At 34.8% G+C, this 20,139-nt stretch overlaps 1 protein-coding gene across 11 annotated transcripts in view; it reads left to right on the top strand.

Moving 5' to 3' along the window:
• Positions 1-20,139, top strand: part of LOC114331473 (transient receptor potential cation channel trpm) — a 1,429,758-nt gene that overhangs the window by 322,733 nt on the left and 1,086,886 nt on the right. For 7 of the 11 annotated variants that reach the window (XM_050642919.1, XM_050642917.1, XM_050642923.1 and 4 more), the window contains exon 3: positions 9,218-9,253. The exons of the other annotated variants lie outside the window; for them this stretch is intronic. In XM_050642919.1, coding sequence (XP_050498876.1) covers positions 9,218-9,253 — 36 coding nt within the window. The remainder of the gene's footprint in view (positions 1-9,217; positions 9,254-20,139) is intronic. 11 annotated transcript variants of the gene reach the window in all.

Here is a 20,139-nt window from a genome sequence, read left to right as displayed (position 1 = left end):
CTATGGGTGCTAGCATATCTAGCGCCATAGCCCAATTAGTTCTAGAGCACCTAGAGGAAATTGTTTTGAATAAAATAGATTTCAATATTCCTTTTTTCTATCGATACATAGATGACTGTTTAAGTGCAGCACCAGAGGACAAAATGAATGTTTTGCTAAATGAGTTCAATAACTTCCACCAAAAACTCAAATTCACGTTAGAAGTTGAAAAAAATTGTCAAATCAATTTTCTGGACCTGACCTTACATCGAGACAACAGCATCATAACTACTTCATGGTACACCAAAAAAACCTGGTCGTCAAGATACCTAAACTTCAACTCTCATCACCCGTTGTCCCAGAAGAAATCAGTAGTTATTGGCCTAGCCGACAGAGCCATCAGATTGTCTGATCCCATCAATAGACCTCATGCTATAAAAAAAGCAAAAACAGCACTAACACTTAATTCATACCCACATCACCTCATTGAAAACACCTTCAAGTCACGACTACATACATTTTACAACAACAAAAACAACAACAAAAATAATAAGGAAAAGAAGAAATATATGTCTTTGCCTTACATACAAGGGTTATCTGAACAACTTTCGAATCTCCTAGCCAAGCATAACATTACAGTTGCTCACAAAGGATATAATCTCTTGAAAAGGAATTTTACTAAACTTAAAACTAAAACCCCGCAATCAAAAAAATCACATGTTGTATATGAAATTCCTTGTTCAAATTGCGATGGGGTATATATCGGACAAACCAGCCAGCTACTAAACTCTAGAATTCGGTCTCACAAATATGACAAAAATAACACTACAGCCCTCACAAAACATGAAAACGAAAAGAAACACAAATTTGATTTCGATAAAACTAAAATCCTAAAAAGTGAACCCAACAAAAAGAAGAGGGAACTGCTAGAGTCCATAGAAATTAAAAAAAATAACAAAGCTGTCAATGATAAACGGGATGTCAAAAACCTTAATAGGGTATATTTCAACTTAATCTAAAATTAACTATATAATATTTCAGCACGCCTATGAGACGAAGACAACTATTTTGACTTAACATAAAATCAAACATCAATAAACACCATAATAATTTTTGACACAGTTCATTACTCTCTTAACGCAATGACTTAGTGGGTCCGTTCCTATGCTTTAACATTTTAACATTGTTTTAATTGTGACGTCTATTTGTGTACTTGTTTCAAAACTAAATTTACGATTGCATGGTAAGTCGATTTTCTTTTAAATTGTATTGTAGCTTTCAATAAATGTTGTTTTAGTCAATCCTTGAAAAAGGCATGGATTTCCTGCCGAAACGTCGGATAATATATCAATAAATATGGTCATAACATCATAGACAAGCTTTTTTTATGAACCTAAACCCAAGAAACATTGGTAAAAAAATATATCAAGGTTCAAGAATTAAACTCAAACTATATATATATATATATATATATATATATATATATATATATATATATATATATATATATATATATATATATATATATATATATATATATATATATCGGTTTTAAAACGTTCTCCTACGTCTTCCGATGCCTAGTCGCCATTCACTTCGGTCCATCCAAAGGTCTTCATCCAATTCTCTTTCTCTCATTTCTCGATTTATGCCTTCTCTCCAACTCAGGCGGGGTCTTCCTCTTTTTCGTCTACCATGAGGGGTCCACGTTAGGATTTGTTTCGGGAGTCGTTCTTCGGACATTCTTTGTACGTGTCCATACCATCTAAGCTGTTTGGTACTAATGTCATCTACTATTGTGTGTTTCACATTCATTATTTCCCTAATTCTGTTGTTGGTTACCCTTTCTAATCTTGATTTTCCTGCTGAGCGCCTCCAGAAATCCATTTCTGTTGCTTCAAGTTTTCTCTTGTATCTTTCTTTTATTTGCCATACTTCACTGCTGTAAGTGATTATACTCTTAACAATTGTATTGTATATTCTATGTTTGTTGTTGTTTGATATTGACTGGTCCCAGAGGATGCTATTGAGAAGGGTAATTGCTTTCCTTCCCTGGTTGTTTCTTTCTTCTATCGTCCGGTCTACGCTTCCTTCTTGTGTGATGGTCATACCAAGGTATTTATATGCGTCGCAATGTTTAATAATTTCGCCATTCCCCAGTGTAAGGTCCTGCTGTGTCCCACCGATACACATATATTCGGTCTTCTTTATGTTTATTTCCAAACCACCTTTTTTGTACTCCTCTATTAATTTCCTTGTCATATATTCTATATCATCGTAGTCTTGCGCTAGTACAAGTTGGTCGTCTGCAAATGACAAAGTGTATATTGTATTGTTGCTGATCGGTAATCCCATGTTTTTGCATTTGCGTTTCCAAAGTTTTAGAGTTTGTTCGAGGTAGATCTTAAATAATGTCGGTGAAAGGCAGCACCCTTGTTTTAGGCCTTTGCTAATTTGGAATCCTCTCGATAGCCTGCTTCCAACTTTCACCCTTGATGCAGTTTTGGTATACAATTGTTTCGTCGCTGTTATTAAATTTGCGCTTATATTGGTTTTCTCTAATGCTTCCCATAGTTTGTTTTGTGGGATGCTATCATACGCTTTTCTTAAGTCCACATATAACAGATGCACCTCCTGGTTGACGGCCAGTTTCTTCTCAATAATCTGTGTAATACAAAACAGATGGTCAACCGTTGATCTCCCTGCCCTGAATCCTGCCTGTTCTTCAGCTTCTATATCTTTATATTCGTTTTCGATTTTATTTTTAATCAGTTTTCCGTATATTCGGCTGATCGAGTTCGTTACAGCGATGCCTCTGTAGTTGTCACATTGATCCCGTCTGCCTTTTTTATGTATGGTGGATATCCATGATGTCTTCCATATTAGTTCGTTACCATTAGTTAAACACAATGTTTTTAAAACTTTTTTGCGTCATTATTTTTTCGGTAAACCAGTTTTTATCGAGATGCGGCTTCTTTTTTAATATGTTTCAAAATATACATAAAAATGTAAATTAAAAAACTTTCCTGTGATTACCAGGTTTCTATAATCTTACTTAACCATCTAAAAAGTATGTGTTAGATTTTACAAATTGTCAAAATATCTCGATAAAAACTGGATTATCGAAAAAGTACTAAAAAAAGTACTTTTAAAAAAATTTTGTGTAGATAACTGATGGTACCACAATAATAAATTAATTGAAACGTACACAACATTGGGGGGGGGGGTTTAAGGGAACAAAACCCTCATAAAATTTTTATGAGGTGCATAAATTTTACGTTTATGTTTTTTTTAGATGTTTCTGCCATAAGAATGCCATAGGTCCATTTTCAATATTTACAACTTATAATTTTACTGCTGACACTAAGGAAGATGAGGGAATTTTACAATTTATAATTCACGTCCCATCTGCTCAACGCGGTAAAGTTCCAACGAGAATGGTTCCCTTCAAACTCCAATCAGAGTAAACATGTAAATCAAAAATGAATAACCATTTTCAGTTTCGTTGCAACACGAAACTACAGTCGCATCATTATTCCAGTTCAATCAGAGAGTGCAGCAAGCACCTCTACCGGTTTCGAAACTTATTATTCTCTCATCGGGAGGCACATATGCTGCTCTCTCTGACCCAACTAGGACAAACCCTGGCGTGCAGTCACGGATTGCAACGAACGAAATGGCAGGGATGCCCTAGCAGCAACTGCTAGCAAAAGACTAAGTTTTCAATCTAAAAGCACATAAAACAACACCAAAAATTGTAAAATTCCCTCATCTTCCTTAGTCTCAGCATCCGTTATGGCTTGCAAATTGTAGCCTCGGAGGTGTTACCAGAGCAGCTTCCCATTGTTTTCAGTCTGGTAGGATGTGGAACAGCATTTTTTGGTGTTGTTTTATGTGCTATTAGATTGAAAACTTAGTATTTTGCTAGCAGTTGCCGCTAGGGCATCCCTGACATTTTGTTCGTTGCAATCCGTGACTGCACGCCGGGGTTTGTCCTAGTTGGGTCAGAGAGAGCAGCATATGTGCCTCCTGATGAGAGACTAATAAGTTTCGAAACCGGTAGAGGTGCTTGCTGCACTCTCTGATTGAACTGGAATAATGATGCGGCTGTAGTTTCGTGTTGCAACGAAATTGAAAATGGTTATTCATTTTTGATGTACATGTTTACTCTGATTGGAGTACGAAGGGAACCATTCTCGTTGGAACTTTACCGCGCTGAGCAGATGGGACGTGAATTATAAATTGTAAAATTCCCTCATCTTCCTTAGTGTCAGCATCCGTTATGGCTTGCAAGTTGTAGAAGCCTCGGAGGTGTTACCAGAGAAGTTTCCCATTGTTTTCAGTCTGGTCGGATGTGGAACAGCATTTTTTGGTGTTGTTTTATGTGCTATTAGATTGAAAACTTAGTCTCAAAATATTTGTGGTCCCAGAATATGTGATTTAATTTATGACCCGCCTTTTTGTTACACCCTGTATATTTTTATTAAAATTATATATAAAATTAATATACCCAATGTCAACACAAGATACAAACATACAATTTCAGCTACAGCGTACAAATAATTTTCAGATACTGATTTATATACCAAATAAAAAAGTTTACATTGGACTAGTAAAATAATTAACATTAGGGATTGTTTGGTAAAAATCTCTTTGATCAAAAGATGGTTCCACTAAATATTGATATTTCTTTATTTTTTATTTAGTTTAATAAGTCTCTAGATTTTAATGTATGCTAATACAGTATACAGTTCATCCTTAACTACCGACGTCGATGTTTCTGGACGTAGGTTTCGCTTTGTTTTCAATAAGAATTTGTCTTATATCACCGTATTTGTTTTTTACATCAATTACGGAATGATTATTCACCCTGCTGTAGAATGAAATACTGCTGCAAATAAAATAAAGTTTATTTTTCCAAGTTTATTATAAAAGCATGCATAATATTTAAAAAATGGTGGAGGTTCTTACAAAATCTTTATAAACTGAGTTACAAAAAACGCACTTGAAAGAAGAACAACTGAATGAACTTGCTGCCATACTGGCAGCGAAAGAATAATGAATGGACTGTTTTTAACTTCTTCTTCATGTGCCATCTCCTCTAAGAAGGTTGGCAACCATCACGGCAATTCGCAATTTCGATACCGCTGCTCTAAAGATATCAGCAGAAGTGCAATTAAAGCAAGCTCTCAAATTGTTTAACCAGGAGATGCGTCTTCTTCCGCGACTCCTTCTACCCTGTATTCTTCCTTGTATTATTAATTGTAACAAGTTATAACGCTCGCCCCTCATAACATGTCCCAGATATTGCAGTTTTCTGACTTTAATTGTATTTAAAACCTCTTTATATTTTCCCATTCTTCTCAACACCTCGATATTCGTGACTCTATCCACCCAACTTATTCTTAATATTCTTCTGTAGGCCCATAACTCGAAGGCTTCTAATCTGTCCGAAACACCCTTCTTTAATGTCCAAGCCTCCAACCCATAGAATAATACGGCGAACACGTAGCATCTCAGAAGTCTTATCTTTAAAGAAATTGTAATGTCCCTGCTACAGAGTACTTTTTTCAGTTTGTTAAAAGCATTTCTTGCCTGTCCTATTCTTGCTTTAATCTCTTCTGTGTACTCATTAGTTTCATTAATTACTGTTCCCAAATATTTATATTTTTCAACCTTTTTAATTTGTTCTCCATGTATTGTTATGCTTTCTTGGCGCTGTTGAGCTTTTGTGATTACCATAAATTGTGTCTTTTTTGTGTTTAGGGACAGTCCGTTTTCTTGGCTGACTTCTATCACTCTGTCAACCATTTGTTGTAAATCCTCAAGACATTCGGCTAATAAAATAGTGTCGTCGACAAACCGTATATTATTGATTGGTCGGCCATTTACTTTTATTCCCGTGGTTAGGTCTTCTAGTGCTTCCTGGATTATTTCCTCTGAATACAAATTGAACAAAGTAGGAGACAGGACACAGCCCTGTCTGACGCCCCTCTCAATCCGTATTTCATTTGAAAAGGCATTGTTCTCTTTTACCACAGCGATCTGATTATAATAGATAGCACTAATGATCCTGATGTCCCTCATATCTAAGTTTTTCTTTTCAGGTAATTCGATAAGGCGGTTATGTCTGACCTTATCGAAGGCTTTGTTGTAATCCAAGAAACACATGTATACTGGCTGATTAACATCCATGCACCTTTGCACAAGTACATTTACAGCGAACAGGGCTTCCCTCGTTCCCATTGCATTTCTAAATCCAAATTGCGTGTCGCTTATGTCCTGCTCAAGTTTGTTATGTATTCTCCGGTGTATAAATTTTAAAAATATTTTGAGTGTAGGACTCATTAAACTTATTATCCGGTGGTCTTCTCATTCTTTTGCATTTGGTTTTTTTGGCAGTGTTATGAACGTTGACAGCAGCCAATCTCTGGGAATGATTCCTGTACTGTATATTGTATTAAATAAGTCGACCAATATTCCAATTTGATGTTCTTCTATTAACCGTATTATGTCTACAGGTATTTGGTCAGGACCTGTTGCCTTGTTGTTCTTTGTTCGCTTTATCGCCTCTAATACCTCATCTTCTGTTATGTCTGGGCCGTTGTCGAACTTTTCCTGCTCTAGTACTATCTCAGTCCGTTCGTCTTTAAATAGCTCTTGAATATATTCCTGCCATCTTTTAAGCCTTTCACCGACGTCTATAATTATTTTGCCGTTTTTATCCAACAGTATGTTTGATTTTTTCTTAATATTAGTGCCTGTAATTTCTCTAATTTTCTTATGAAGGTTTAAGTTATCATGTTTCTCTACCAACTGTTCAATCTTTGCGCATCAGTCACTATACCATCTTTCCTTTGCCTCTCTGATCTTTCTCCTTATGTCTGTGTGTATAATATTATACATGTTTTTGTCTTTGGTTTTATAAGATCGCCTTGCTTCCATGAGATCTAGAATCTCCTCGGTCATCCATTAATTTTTATTCTTAATTAGTTTAGGTGTTAGTGTTGTCTCACATGTGCGGATAAGAGCATCTTGTAACATGTGCCATTTCCTGTTCGCATCTTCAGTAGGAATAATTTGAATTTTGGTGAGCTCTTCTTTAATTTTTAGTGTGACTTGCTCTTTTGTTGATTGATCTCTTAAATGAGATACTTGTATCGTATCGCTTTTAACTATAGAAACGTAAACAATGACATGCGGTACGTGATACCGTAAGAAAACTTTACTTCGATGTAACTTAAAATATACACATATTATGGTGTTCTGGGAATCTTTTATAAAACAAGTTTTAGAACAACTGAATAAACTTGATGCCATACTGACAGCGAAAGAATAATGAATGGACTACTTTTACGTAAACAATGACATGCGGTACGTGATACCGCAAGAAAACTTTACGTCGATGTAACTTAAAATATACACATATGGTGTTCTGGGAATCTTCTATAAAACAAGTTTTACAACAAAATATATTTTCGACTTGGTATGGTATTACCGCATGTCAGTGGTTAAGGGTTAATACCTTAATTTAAGCTCATGTAGTTTAAGCATATCTAGACTTAGAATAGTGATAATATTTGTATGAAATTTATTTATACGTTGTTCTTTTTATAAGTATTTGTTGCGAGGTTTTTATGTATTTATGCTATCTAATGTAACTTATAACATGCAAAAAATTTATTGGACGAGATAGTCTAGTCGAAACAGAGGGGGTCCCGTGGACACTTTTAGGTCGCCGCGATTTGATGGTGGTATTATAGGTTTTTTGGGTCGCTGAATCCAATAGAAGTGGTCTGGAAGGCCAAATGTACAGTGTTTAATTGTTATTAACAAATGATGGTAAAAGTAGGTGTTTTTCAGGAATTATTTGAAGCCCTGTAAATAAATTGATAGTGTTAAGGTCTTCTCTGGTGAATTTTTGGTCGCTGAATCGAATGCGGCTAGTCGCGATTACTCAAAATGTGTTCTTATTTTCTTAATAACAAAATAATTGTTAATTCACCGAAAAGCTCGAAATGCGTTATCTACAGCAAGTTTGAGTCTTTTTCATAGTATTTTTATACGCTAAATCGATTGTCACTAGTCGTGATAGCTTAAACCACGTTCCGACTTTGTTATTAATAAATTATTGCAAAAATATCGGTTTATAGCACGTTTACTCACGGTTTTTTCTCTAAATTAAAAAAAAAAACCACCTGGAATGACATGAAATTTGGCATGCACGTAGCTAATATATCAAACAAAATAAGTGATATTGTGCCGATGTGTGCTTTTACCCTGGGTGTGAGTTTCACCCCGTTTCGGGAGTGAAAGCAGAAACCTTTAAAATAAGTCCGGAATTGGATAAACTGATTAATTCTAAGCAACGTTTGTTCTATACATTTTCCAATAAGTCAATACTTTTCGAGTTATTTGCGAGTGAATATGTTCATTTTTCAACAAAAAAACAAATAACTCGAAAAGTATTGAGTTAGTGAAAAAACTGTATAGAACAAAAGTTGCTTAGAATTAATCAGTTTATCCACTTCCGGGCTTATTTTAAAGGTTTCTTTTTCACCCCCGAAAAGGGGTGAAACTCACCACCAGGGTAAAAGCAGACATCGGCACAATATTACTTGTTTTGTTTGACATGCTAGTTACGTGTATACCAAATTTCATGTCAATCCAAGTGGTTTTTTAAAATTTAGAGCAAAAACCGTGAGTGAACGTAGTATAAACCGTTATTTTTGCAATAATTTATTAATAACAAAGTCGGAACGTAGTTTAAGCTATCACGACTAACGGCAATCGATTTAGCGTATAAAAATGCTATGAAAAAGATTACAAACTTGCTGTAGATAGCGCATTTCGAGCTTTTCGGCGAATAAACTATTATTTTGTTATTAACAAAATAAGAACATATTTTGAGTAACCGCGACTAGTCGCATTCGATTCAGCGACCAAAAATACACCAGAGAAGACCTTAACACTATCAATTTATATACAGTGCTTCTAATAATTTCTGAAAAACACCTAATTTTGCAATAATTTGTTAATAACAATTAAACGCACCACATTTGGGCTTCCAGACCACTTCCATTGGATTCAGCGACCCAAAAAACCAATAATACCACCATCAAATCGCGGCGACCTAAAAGTGTCCACGGGACCACCTATGTTGCGACTAGACTAAGATCTTAGGCTGAACCTCTTTTTCAAAATTATATTTAAATAATTCTATTTTGTCCTGTTTCAGCATTCGTACGCGTATCTCGATAAACCCAGAGCAAAAGTAAGTTAGATGTTCACGTAGTGCTCGAATTTTGTTTTGTTAAGCATTATGTTGTGCATCTTCATTCATGTAACGTCATCTCTTTTCATTAGCAAATGTGCTTACATGTGATATGTTTCAATTAAAATAAGTCACGTGAATGGGGGGTAGATAGCTGTAGGTGTATAAAGTATGGTGCAAATGTCTGGAATAAATTCGTTATCTCATAAGCCGGCGACTTTAAGGAAAAATCCCGAAACAGGTCAAGTTTTATTTCTAAATTATGATTTTTTGGCATATATATTGCACTAGCGACGCCATCCATCTGAGTGTGTTGACGTATTTTTTTTAAATGAGGATAGGGATCGTGTGCTGGCTTATTTGAATGGTTATTCAGTTCTCTATATAGCAAAATAATCATTAACAAAATATTTATATATATAATAAAAAAAGAAGACTGCATGTAATTTATTTAATTCAAAATACAGGTTACTGCCGTCAAAAAACAGAAAAAAAAATTATTTAACAATTAAATGTTTAAATTTAATTAAAAAAACTATTTTGGGTCCTATATAAATAATTATGTTATTATAATGTTTATACTACTGGATAGAGAATTGAATAACCTTTCAAATCAGCTAGCACACGATCCCTATTCTCATTAAATAAAATCATCGACTATGTCATAACACCCAGATGGATGACGTCACTAGTATGATATACATATTCCGGGATTTTTCCTTAAAGTCGCTGGCTTACGAAATAACGAATTTATTCCATACATTTGCACCATACTGTATATAAAACTGATAAAACATGTTTTGCTAATGCACTATACTGTAAAATACACTGTAGTAGATTTATCCCAGATTACAACATTCTTATGGCCTAAAGTTTTTCAGAAATTGCTCTAATTTGGATCTGTAAAGACCATTCTTCTACAGAGAATAAATTATGTTAGGGAAAGTCATGTTTTTGTTCTAGTTTTTTTTTTTTGTTTTTGTTATGGTATGTACTCTAAATAAAAAAAGTTTAAAATGTATAAACATTTTCAATTTCTTTGCAATCCAAAAATGCAGCAGTATTATACTTTAGTTAAATCGGAGAGTGCAGGAAGAGTCTATACCGGTTTCGGGGATTTTCCCCCTCATCAGTAGTGCCATATCCTCTTCTCTCCAATTTAACCAGGTACTTCGCTTTGGGCTGTTCCGAATTGCAAAGAAAGAAATGCCGCGGATATCCTAGAGCAGAGGTTCTCAAAGTGGGTGACGCGGCACCCTGGGGTGCCTCAAGCATTTGCCAAGGGTGACGTGGAACATTTAAGAAAAGTCGAACAACCGGCCACTGCGACACTGTCCAATCGAAACATGTTGACTATTTTTGTACTTGTGTATTCTTGATGGCGACCGAGAAACGCACAGACGAATTCGGCCGACGCGACGCGTCTGCTACAATTCCACAGTTTAATTCTTGCAGCCGATAAGTGAGTTTGTAAAAATTAGAGTTAGATTTCAAAGTGGAAGTTTTAGATATAAGTGCAGAAGAAAAGTGACGACGTAAGTAATTATATTCATTGGAAGTAATGTGTATAATATTATGTTATTTTGTTGCCATTTTTACCATAAAATATATCTTGCACTATTACGGTTGGAAAATACCTTTTATTGTTGGCAATGTAGTGGAGTCACTGAAGCATCTAAATCAACTGATTCAGTGATAACTAGCAGAGATGGAGAAGATGCAAATGTCCACGAGATCCGTTCGAGTCCAGCTCATCCAAGCTGTTCTCCCTCAATTCGTGGAAAGGAGGTTCCTTACCAAAAAGAAATTCGGGGAAAAATAAGAAGGTATGATCCTAGCTATATGGCTTTATTTAAGTTGGCAACGAACAGGCACCAGAAGACCAATGCGTTAATTGTCACAAAATTGTTGCTAATGGGTGCTTGATTCCATATAAATTAAAAAGAAATTTGGAAAGTAATCATCCTGGTTTAGCCGATAAGGCCGAAGATACCTTAAAACGTCGTGCTTCATCTCTTCAGGCAGGGTCATGCATGATGGAAAGAGTCTGCAAAAATGAAAACGAAAACGCCACTGAAGCATCATTTATTGTTGGTTTGCACATTGCAAAAGCTGGAATACGCCATACCACTGCAGAGGAACTGATTAAACCTTGCGTGAAGGATGTCGTACAATACATGTTAGGTCCAGATATGACCAAGAAGGTCACACTATTTCAGACTTTGTAGAGAGAGATCTTATAAGTAGATTAAAAACTTGTGAATTCTTCAGTTTTCAGCTTGATGAAAGTACCGACGTTGCTGGACTTCCTGTTCTGCTTGTGTTTGTGAGGTTTCCATTCGGGATGAAAATAGAAGAACTCCTTATGTGTGAAAAGATTAAAAGTTATGCCACTGGTGAAGAAATTTTCAAGGCTATCCACGAGTATATAAGAAAAAATGATATAGAGTGTGTGTGGATATTTGCAGTGATGGAGCGGCTGCAATGGTTGGTAAAATTAGAGGGGCTGTATCTAGAATAAAGGTAGTGGCAGAAAACGCCTCCAGCAGTCATTGTATCTTACATCGCCATTCTTTGGCAACTAAAAAGATGCCGCAAGATTTCAAAGACGTATTGGATGGTTCTGAAAATAATTAACCATGTGAAGAGCCGTCCGCTTCAAGCACGCCTTTTAAAATTTGGATACCTTTCAGACATCTTCGAAATAATAAATAAAACCACCAATTCGCTTCAAGGCAAAGGAGGAGCACAATTAGATAAAATCAAAGCCTTGCGTAAAGAAGTTACATTTTTCAAAGCATGTGTTGAAAAGAGGAACCTCACAAATTTCTAACGACTGCAGGAATTTGTTATAACAAATAAAATCAATCCTCAAACGAACTTTTTTGAAATTGTTAGTGCTCATTTGTAATGTTAGGAAGAAAGTATTGTGAACTAGTTTCCTGACTTTGACTCAGATGACTTATATAGCTGGATGATGGATCCGTTTTCGTGCGACTAAAAAAAATAAACCTGTCGGAATGACAAATGAAGTTTTTTAAAATCTACTTGAGATCAGCGAAGATAGCAGTTTAAAACTCAAATACCGTGAAGGAAACCAAGAAGAGTTCTGGATGCAGGTATATTCAGAAAATAATGTTGGCAAGGTTGCAGTGAAAAAACTTGTGTGTTTCACATTGTCTTATCTCTGTGAGTCTTCTTTCTCCGCATATGCTTACATTAAAAATAAATACAGAAGCAAACTCAAAGCATCAAGGGATTTGAGGGTCAAACTTACAAAGATTACCATAATTATAAAGGATATAATGAAAACATCATCGAATTAATTCCATTCATCACATTAAGTAAGGATATTTGAATATCAAATGCACTGTATTTTATTGATCTGAAATAAAGTTTATATTGAAATCAAATGAGCCTCAGAATTGTATTTTTTCATTTTTTGTCGTTTCCGAAATCGCTTTAAAGGTTGGTGTGCCTCGAAATATTTTTAGCCCTACAAGGGTGCCGCGACTAAAAAAGTTTGAGAACCGCAGTCCTAGAGACATCTACCGACAATAAATATCGTTCCCATACCACCAGATTGACAACAGGTGGAACTTTCTCTATTTACTACCCCCCGTGATTTTCAAAAATTATAAATCATACGGATGCCGAGACGAAATTAAGATAAGGGAATTTTAAATAATTCACGTCCCATCTTCTCAGCGTGGTAAAAGTTCCAACGAGAAAGATTCCTTAGTACTCCACAAAACAGTAAATGAATTAAAAATGTATAAACATTTTCAATTTCTTTGCAATTCGAAAATGCAGCAACATTATACTCTAGAAAAAAAGTTTAATTTATTGTTAGGTTGCGGTTAAAGTTGTCTGTCAAGGCAATGTGTTGTGCTGTATCTTCCTAAAAGTGTTAGTCCTTCTGCCCTATTAGTGCTCTGATTTTCATACATTTATTAAAGTAATAGGAGATAGTTCTTGGGTCCACCATTTAAAAATAGTTATTTATGTACCAAGTCAGTAAAGTAACTCTTTATCGAACGAGTCTGATATTACGAGCAGAGGGAGAGAAGCGAGCGAGGCGAGTAACAGACGAGTTCGATAAAGAATCTTTACTGACGTGGTGCATACAAAATTTTATCGCCAATCCCTGATCTTCTTTCCTCGCCTTATCTCGGTGTTTATAATCTTGTCTCTTAGTGTTATTTTCGTTTCATTGCCACTGTTCATTCATCTGTATTCATCTGTATCCACTGCATCTACAGTGTTCCTCTAGGACTGAAGGTATTTTTTTAAATATATGCCAGTTTACCGAAAGCGGCCCATGTCATGTGTGTTCTTCTTTTAATTTCAGCATCTTTGTTTGGTTTTCCCAGTTTGATGACATGATTCAGGTGTACGTAATGTTTAGCATTTTCTATGGTGTACTTCTATGGTATGGTTTGTGTTTTACTGTAGTTCATTTTTAAGCCTATCGCTCCGAAAACTTCATTTAATCGCTGTAACAATTCATTGAGATTTTGTTATCATCTGCCTTTAAAACTACGTCATCTGCAAATCCCAAATGGTTTAAGTATGATCCGTCGATGTTTATACTCTTGTTTTCCATTTTAATTTCTTATGGGAGAAATTAAGTTTAGGAGAAATGGTGTCTCCTTGTCTCACTCCCCATAGAAATTTTATGGGATTTAGTTCAGTTCGTTGTTTTTACCGAATTTAATGTAGAACTTTGTTATGGTCTTGCTTATATCCTTTCTCTATCGCTGGTTTGGATAACACCTAGTAGAACGCTTAGCGGAACTATGTTAGTACGTCGGCCAGTAGGAAGACCAAGGAAGAGGTGGACAGACGAAGTGAGAACCGATGATAAAAAGATAGTGAGGGTGGACAACTGGAGGAAAGCAGCCAGGGGCAGACATACTCGGAGGCGGATGCTGGGGGAGGCCAGAGCCCGACGTGGGCTATAATGCCATTGGAGAGATAGATCGCTTGTTTTTTATTTGTATTATCTTTTTGTGCCTTTTGAGTTTTTTTACTTTCGCTACTTCCACGTTTAGTCCAGGAACCGAAGCTTTTCACCTCGCAATTTTTACAGAATTCATCGATTTGCTTGAAAATTTGAGAATACGTAGTGGATAGTCCAAGGATCAAAATCTATATGATTCCGAAAGGCGCTTTTACCATGGGGGTGGTTGCCACCCCATCTCGGGGGTGAAATTTTTTTATTATATTTTGGCCGCATAAGTTAATAAAAACATTCATCATCATCATCATCAACCCGTACGCGTCCACTGCTGGACATAGGTCTCCCTCAGCTCTTTCCATTTATCTCTATTTTGTGCGGCTTGTATCCAGTTACCGATAACATGCTTCAAATCATCGGCCCATCTGGTTAGTGGGCGTCCTCTGCTCCGTAGTGCTTCTTCTCGCGGCCTCCACTCGACAATACGTTTTGTCCATCGATTGTCTGGCAATCTGGCGACGTGTCCTGTCCAATTCCACTTAAGCGACGCGATTTTTTCGACAGCGTTTGTTGTTTTTGTTCTACGGCGTATTTCTTCATTTGGGATTCGGTCTCTCAGGGAGACACCCAACATCTGGCGCTCCATAGCCCTTTGAGTTACGCGAATCTTGTTCACTACCTTTTTTGTTAGTGTTAATGTTTCGGCTCCATAAGTAAGTACAGGCAACACACGCTGGTCAAAGATTTTCCTTTTGAGGCATATGGGCAAGTCCGATTTAAATACATAGTTCAGTTTACCAAACGCTGCCCAGGCTAATCCTATGCGGCGTGGGAGTTCGCACGTTCATTCTAAGCAAAAACTGTTCTATACATTTTTTTGATAAAATTAATAGTTTTCGATTTATTCGCTATCGAAAGTGTCAGTTTTGTATAGAAAAAATCAATGTTTTTCAATATTACGATTCACTCAATGTTTGCCGTAGAAATTTTTTTTTCAAACTAAGTTCTTGGAAATTAATGCCTGGTTGCACCAACAGATCTTAATCCAGCTTAGCTAAGCTCTACTTATAGATAGGGCCTCCTTGCGTATCACTTACGTTGCACCATAATTTTAGATTCTTACCTTATTATCAATTATATCTATTATTATATTATGGTATTCTTATTGTAATACATATATTATAATTATATTATATTAATTCTTATGATATTCTCGACTTAAGCTTAAAATATGTTGGTGCAACCGGGCATAACTAACCTACAATTTTATATCGTATCTTTTCGTATCGTATCGTAACATTTTTTCGTATCTCTGACGCTAATCTTTCTATTTTGAAGAAAATGGCATTTTTTACCAAACTACAAAAATTCGTCATTCCCTTTTAACTCCAGTTTTTTAAAAACTAATTATTCTAAGCCGGTCCAACTTCTAGAATCTATTCATAATACATAAATAAATAAGAATGAATAAGGCCAATGACCAAAAACACCGCTAACTTACATTATTATGCTTCCAATTGAATTTCTCCTCTTTTTTTTTTCAAAAAAATATATTGATTTTTTAACCGTAACTTTTTTATTTTTATTTTAGAAAGTTTGATAAAAATATATTTTGTAGGTTTTTACAAGGTCTTTTAGTCTATATATATTAAATCTTTTTAAAATCCTCAGTCGCAAAAAGAGGTGACTTTGAAAGGGTTGGTAAAGGTGGTTTTTACATGTTATTACAAGTTTTAATTGTCAATAGCTCACTCAATTTTTGCCGTAGAAAAATTTTTTGTAAACCAGGTTCTTGGGAATTAAATAAGCTACAATTTCATATTTAAACATTTTTTTTGTATCTCTGATGTTAATTTTGCTATTCTGAAGAAGAGGCAATTTTTTTCCAAACTACAAAAATTCATTATTCGCTTTTAACTTCATTTTTTAAAAACTAATCATTCCAGGCCGGTCAAACTTCTAGAACCTATTAATAATACATAAGTAAAAATTACCAAATAAGGTTAATGACTAGTTTTAATTAGGGTGGTGATTAGAGGGTTGCTTGCGATCACTTTTTCGCTGAAAAAAAATGGGGACTGACCTTCTTTTCATTATAAGTCACTTAATTTTTGAGCTAGAGACTTTTTTTTATTTCTGGTGATAGATATTTTTAAGTGCTTTAAATTAGTTTGAACAAGTTTTCCTCGAAAAATACATAGTTTTCCGGTCTTTTGACTTTGGAACTACAATATTTAGCATTTAACGAAGAGCAAACATATAATAAAGTATAGCTCGATTACTATTCGTCCTAAAGATAATTTAAAAAATTGGTTTTGTTTATTAGGTACATTTTTGTTAAGTAAGGTTGTTTTGATAAAACGAAAACTTTTGGAGTTATTAGCAGAAAACTTATTAAAAACATTGATTTTTTCGATATAAAACTAATTCGATAGCGAATAAATCGAAAACTATCAATTTTATCAAAAAAATGTATAGAACATTTTTTGCTTAGAATGAACGTTTTTACCAACTTTTGCGATTAAAGTATAATAAAAAATTTCCACCCCGAGATGTGGTGCCAACCACCCCCATGGTAAAAGCGCCTCTCGGCGTGATATAGATTTTGATCCTTGGACTATCCACTACTTATTCTCAAATTGTCAAGCAAATCGATCATCCATTCTGTAAAACTTGCGAGGTTTTGTCCTGTTTTAAGGTTCATTACTTGGACTAGTTGCAGTTATCTCATATCGTACCTTTAATTAAGTTGTTAGTTGTTCTTGTTTAAACTTTTTAAGCTGTCCGAAGTTCGATCTGTTCTGTCTCGTCTTTTTAGAGTAGTTTAATTGTATTAGGTTGGAGTTTACATGTTTTGCCGTATTTACGAATTATGTAACTTTGATGTTACTTTGATTTTGGTGGCTAGTCCGATTATATCCATTTGTCTCAGTAGATCTATTGATCTTAGTCCAGTGATTAGCACTTTTTGGTATTCGGTTAGTTTTTGAGTCAGGATATCGGTGGTCAGATATCGTTTTTGTTTGATAAGTTTGTCTTTTTCGACTCTGATTTTCATTTTAATATTAACTTTAACCAATCTGTCATCATTTCCAGCATAAATCTACCTTCTGTTCTTTTAACTTCCAACTTTCTATTCTGAAGAACCGTTTGGAAGGAGTACTCATTATTCTTCCCCAATAAAACATCATAATTACCCATATTATTTATTTTAGAGTTGTTTGCTGTCTTTTAGTCCTGTCGCCAGGGGGGCTACAACGGCCTCCTTTATTCAGATGGACTTACCCAAGTTTTTTTATGTATTTTGTTCCGTAGAACACGAATTTTTTGGGTAACAATTGATCTGGATGTCGATAAGATTGTTAGAGACAAAGAACTTGAGGAATTATATAACAGCGATATTTCGCAAAACAAAACATTTTTTGTATTTTTTGGGTCATTCTAAGCAAACAATGTCATAAGTTTTTTCGTAGGATGCATAGTTTTCAAGATAAACAGGGTTAAACTTTCAAAAAATCGAAAAATTGCAATTTTTGAACCCGAATAGCTTTTGATTAACATATAAAATAGCAATTCTGGTTACCGCATTTGAAAGTTCAAGGCAAATTCTATCGGTTTTGATTGCATTTGCTAAAAATTTTTTTTATTATTGTTAAACAAAGCTATAAACACATAGTGGTTGAGTGATGTTTTCAATGCATTTCTCATTTAAAATCGAACGAGTAGGCAAGCCTAAAAACAGGCTATTTCTACATAGCATGCGTTAAAACGCGAGAAACACTATTTTTGTTTATAGCTTTTTTTGACAATAAAAAAATTAATTTTAGCAGTGCAAATAATCAAAACCGGTATAATTTAACTTGAACTTTCAAATGCTGTAAGCAGAATTGCTATTTTATTTTTTAATCAAAAGTTATTCGAGTTCAAAAATTGCAATTTTTCGATTTTTTGAAAGTTCAATTGCGTTTATCTCGAAAACTATGCACCCTACGAAAAAACTTGTAAGAACATTTTTTACTTAGCATGACCCAAAAAATACAAAAAAAATGTTTTGTTTTGCAAAAAATCGCTGTTAAATAATTCCTCAAGTTCTTTGTATATATATAGTCTTTTGAGCCCCTTTTACTTTTCAGTGTCGGGACCAACTTTGTTTATAACATTTATAACAATCTTATCGACATCCGGATCAACTGTTACCCAAAAAAATTCTGACTAAAGGAGGCCGTTGTGCCCCCCCCCTCCCGGCAACAGGACTATTTTGCATGTTTTTCGTAATAAATGTGTGAAAGTTTTAATAAAATCGACGCTGTATGGAGTACAATTTATTTTTATGGATAGTTACTGTTGACGGCACATATATTATTATAAACTTTTTTCTTTCATTTTTGTTTTGATTTTTTGTATAGACCAGATTTTGTCGTGGATGAGTTCTGTGTGTTTCTTTGCATGCTGTAGAAGTTGTAATAATGCAGTATACTTACTTAAATAATATCCACGTAAGTCGAAAAAAAAAAAAATTTTATTTAAAAACAGGTTTGAATAATATAGGGTACCTAATAAATGTTAAGCAAAATACGGATCTCCTTCTTGGTGTAAATCCTTATGGCTTTCATCATCGAATTTTTTATTTAATCTTTGTAGCTTAATCATTTCTTTCAGTTTTTTCGGTCTGCACTCTTTTTGTTTAATTTCGTCTATTCGAGCTTACCAGTTTTTCCTAGGTCTGCCATTGTTCTTTTTTTTCTTTTCTTTACTTTTATTATCACTTTAGTTTTTTGTTTGTTTTTCTCATTAGATGTCCATACCAGCTTATATATTTCCGCTGAATTTTTTAGAGGAGGTTATTGGTTTATCTGTAGCCCTATTTCTTCATTTCTCTATATATTTGTTTTTGTCTTTCCAGCAATTATTGTTCAAAGATATTTTGTTTCCTTAGATATTATTTTTGTTTCGTTTTTTTCCTTTTGTAGTCATGCTTCACTCACATATTTAATATTCGGTCAATTAGTGTCTTAAAGATTCCAAGTTTATATGTATTTGTTTCTTTCCAAATATTGTTTTATTTAATGCATAGTATAGTTAGACTTCCTTAGTCTTTTTACTAGATCTAAGTCTATTTTTCCATAATTACAAATTCTGGAGCATAGGTAGTTATCTAATAAAATATCCTAGTTATTAAAAAAACATGATTGTCAACGTAATAATGGGCGACTTAATGGGTAACGTAATAATAACGCCAAAATCGGCAAAGGAACAGTAGAATATATTGTAGGGAATTACGGTCTAGGAATAAGAAATGAAAAAGGAAAGCGATTAATACAATATTGTCAAAAGAACTAGTCATCACAAACACCTTTTATCATTTACCACCAAGGAGACTTTATACATAAAGTGCACCAGGAGACAATTAAAATAATCTGATAGGAAACCAAATTACAGCCTTGTCATTAAAACATTGATAAATAGGATTAAAAACGTTAAAACATATTCTAGTGCTGATGCAGACTCCGACCACAATCTACTTCTGGACAAGGTTAACATTAAACTGAGAAAACAACAGAAGAAAAGTAAAATTCAGAGACTAGATTTGTCAAAGCTTGAGCACAGTATAAAGAGGGACAGTAGAACCACTCTCCGAAAAATTGGAAGTAGAATCTGTAGTCGCGCATGGCGACCACGCAATGTTCTTAGTCGCTTTTGCCCCACTCTCGCATTGCTAGTCGCATAGAAACGTACGGGTTTTAACAGGGAAAACCCACATCCACCACTGGTGAATTACCAATTGCGTACTGCCGGTATTACTTCTTGAGATCAAAGTGCCGACAGAGAAGTGGTTTTACTGTCACTCTTTATAATGTGGCTTGAGGGTGAAAAATGTCAACAACAAATAAATGAATCATCCAGTTGTACCAGCATTCACAGAAGC

Source organism: Diabrotica virgifera, chromosome 2 (genome assembly GCF_917563875.1).
Source record: "Diabrotica virgifera virgifera chromosome 2, PGI_DIABVI_V3a".
NCBI classification, from domain to species: Eukaryota; Metazoa; Arthropoda; class Insecta; order Coleoptera; family Chrysomelidae; genus Diabrotica; species Diabrotica virgifera.
Note: the sequence above shows the minus strand (reverse complement) of the source record. Positions and strands in the feature narration are given on the sequence as shown.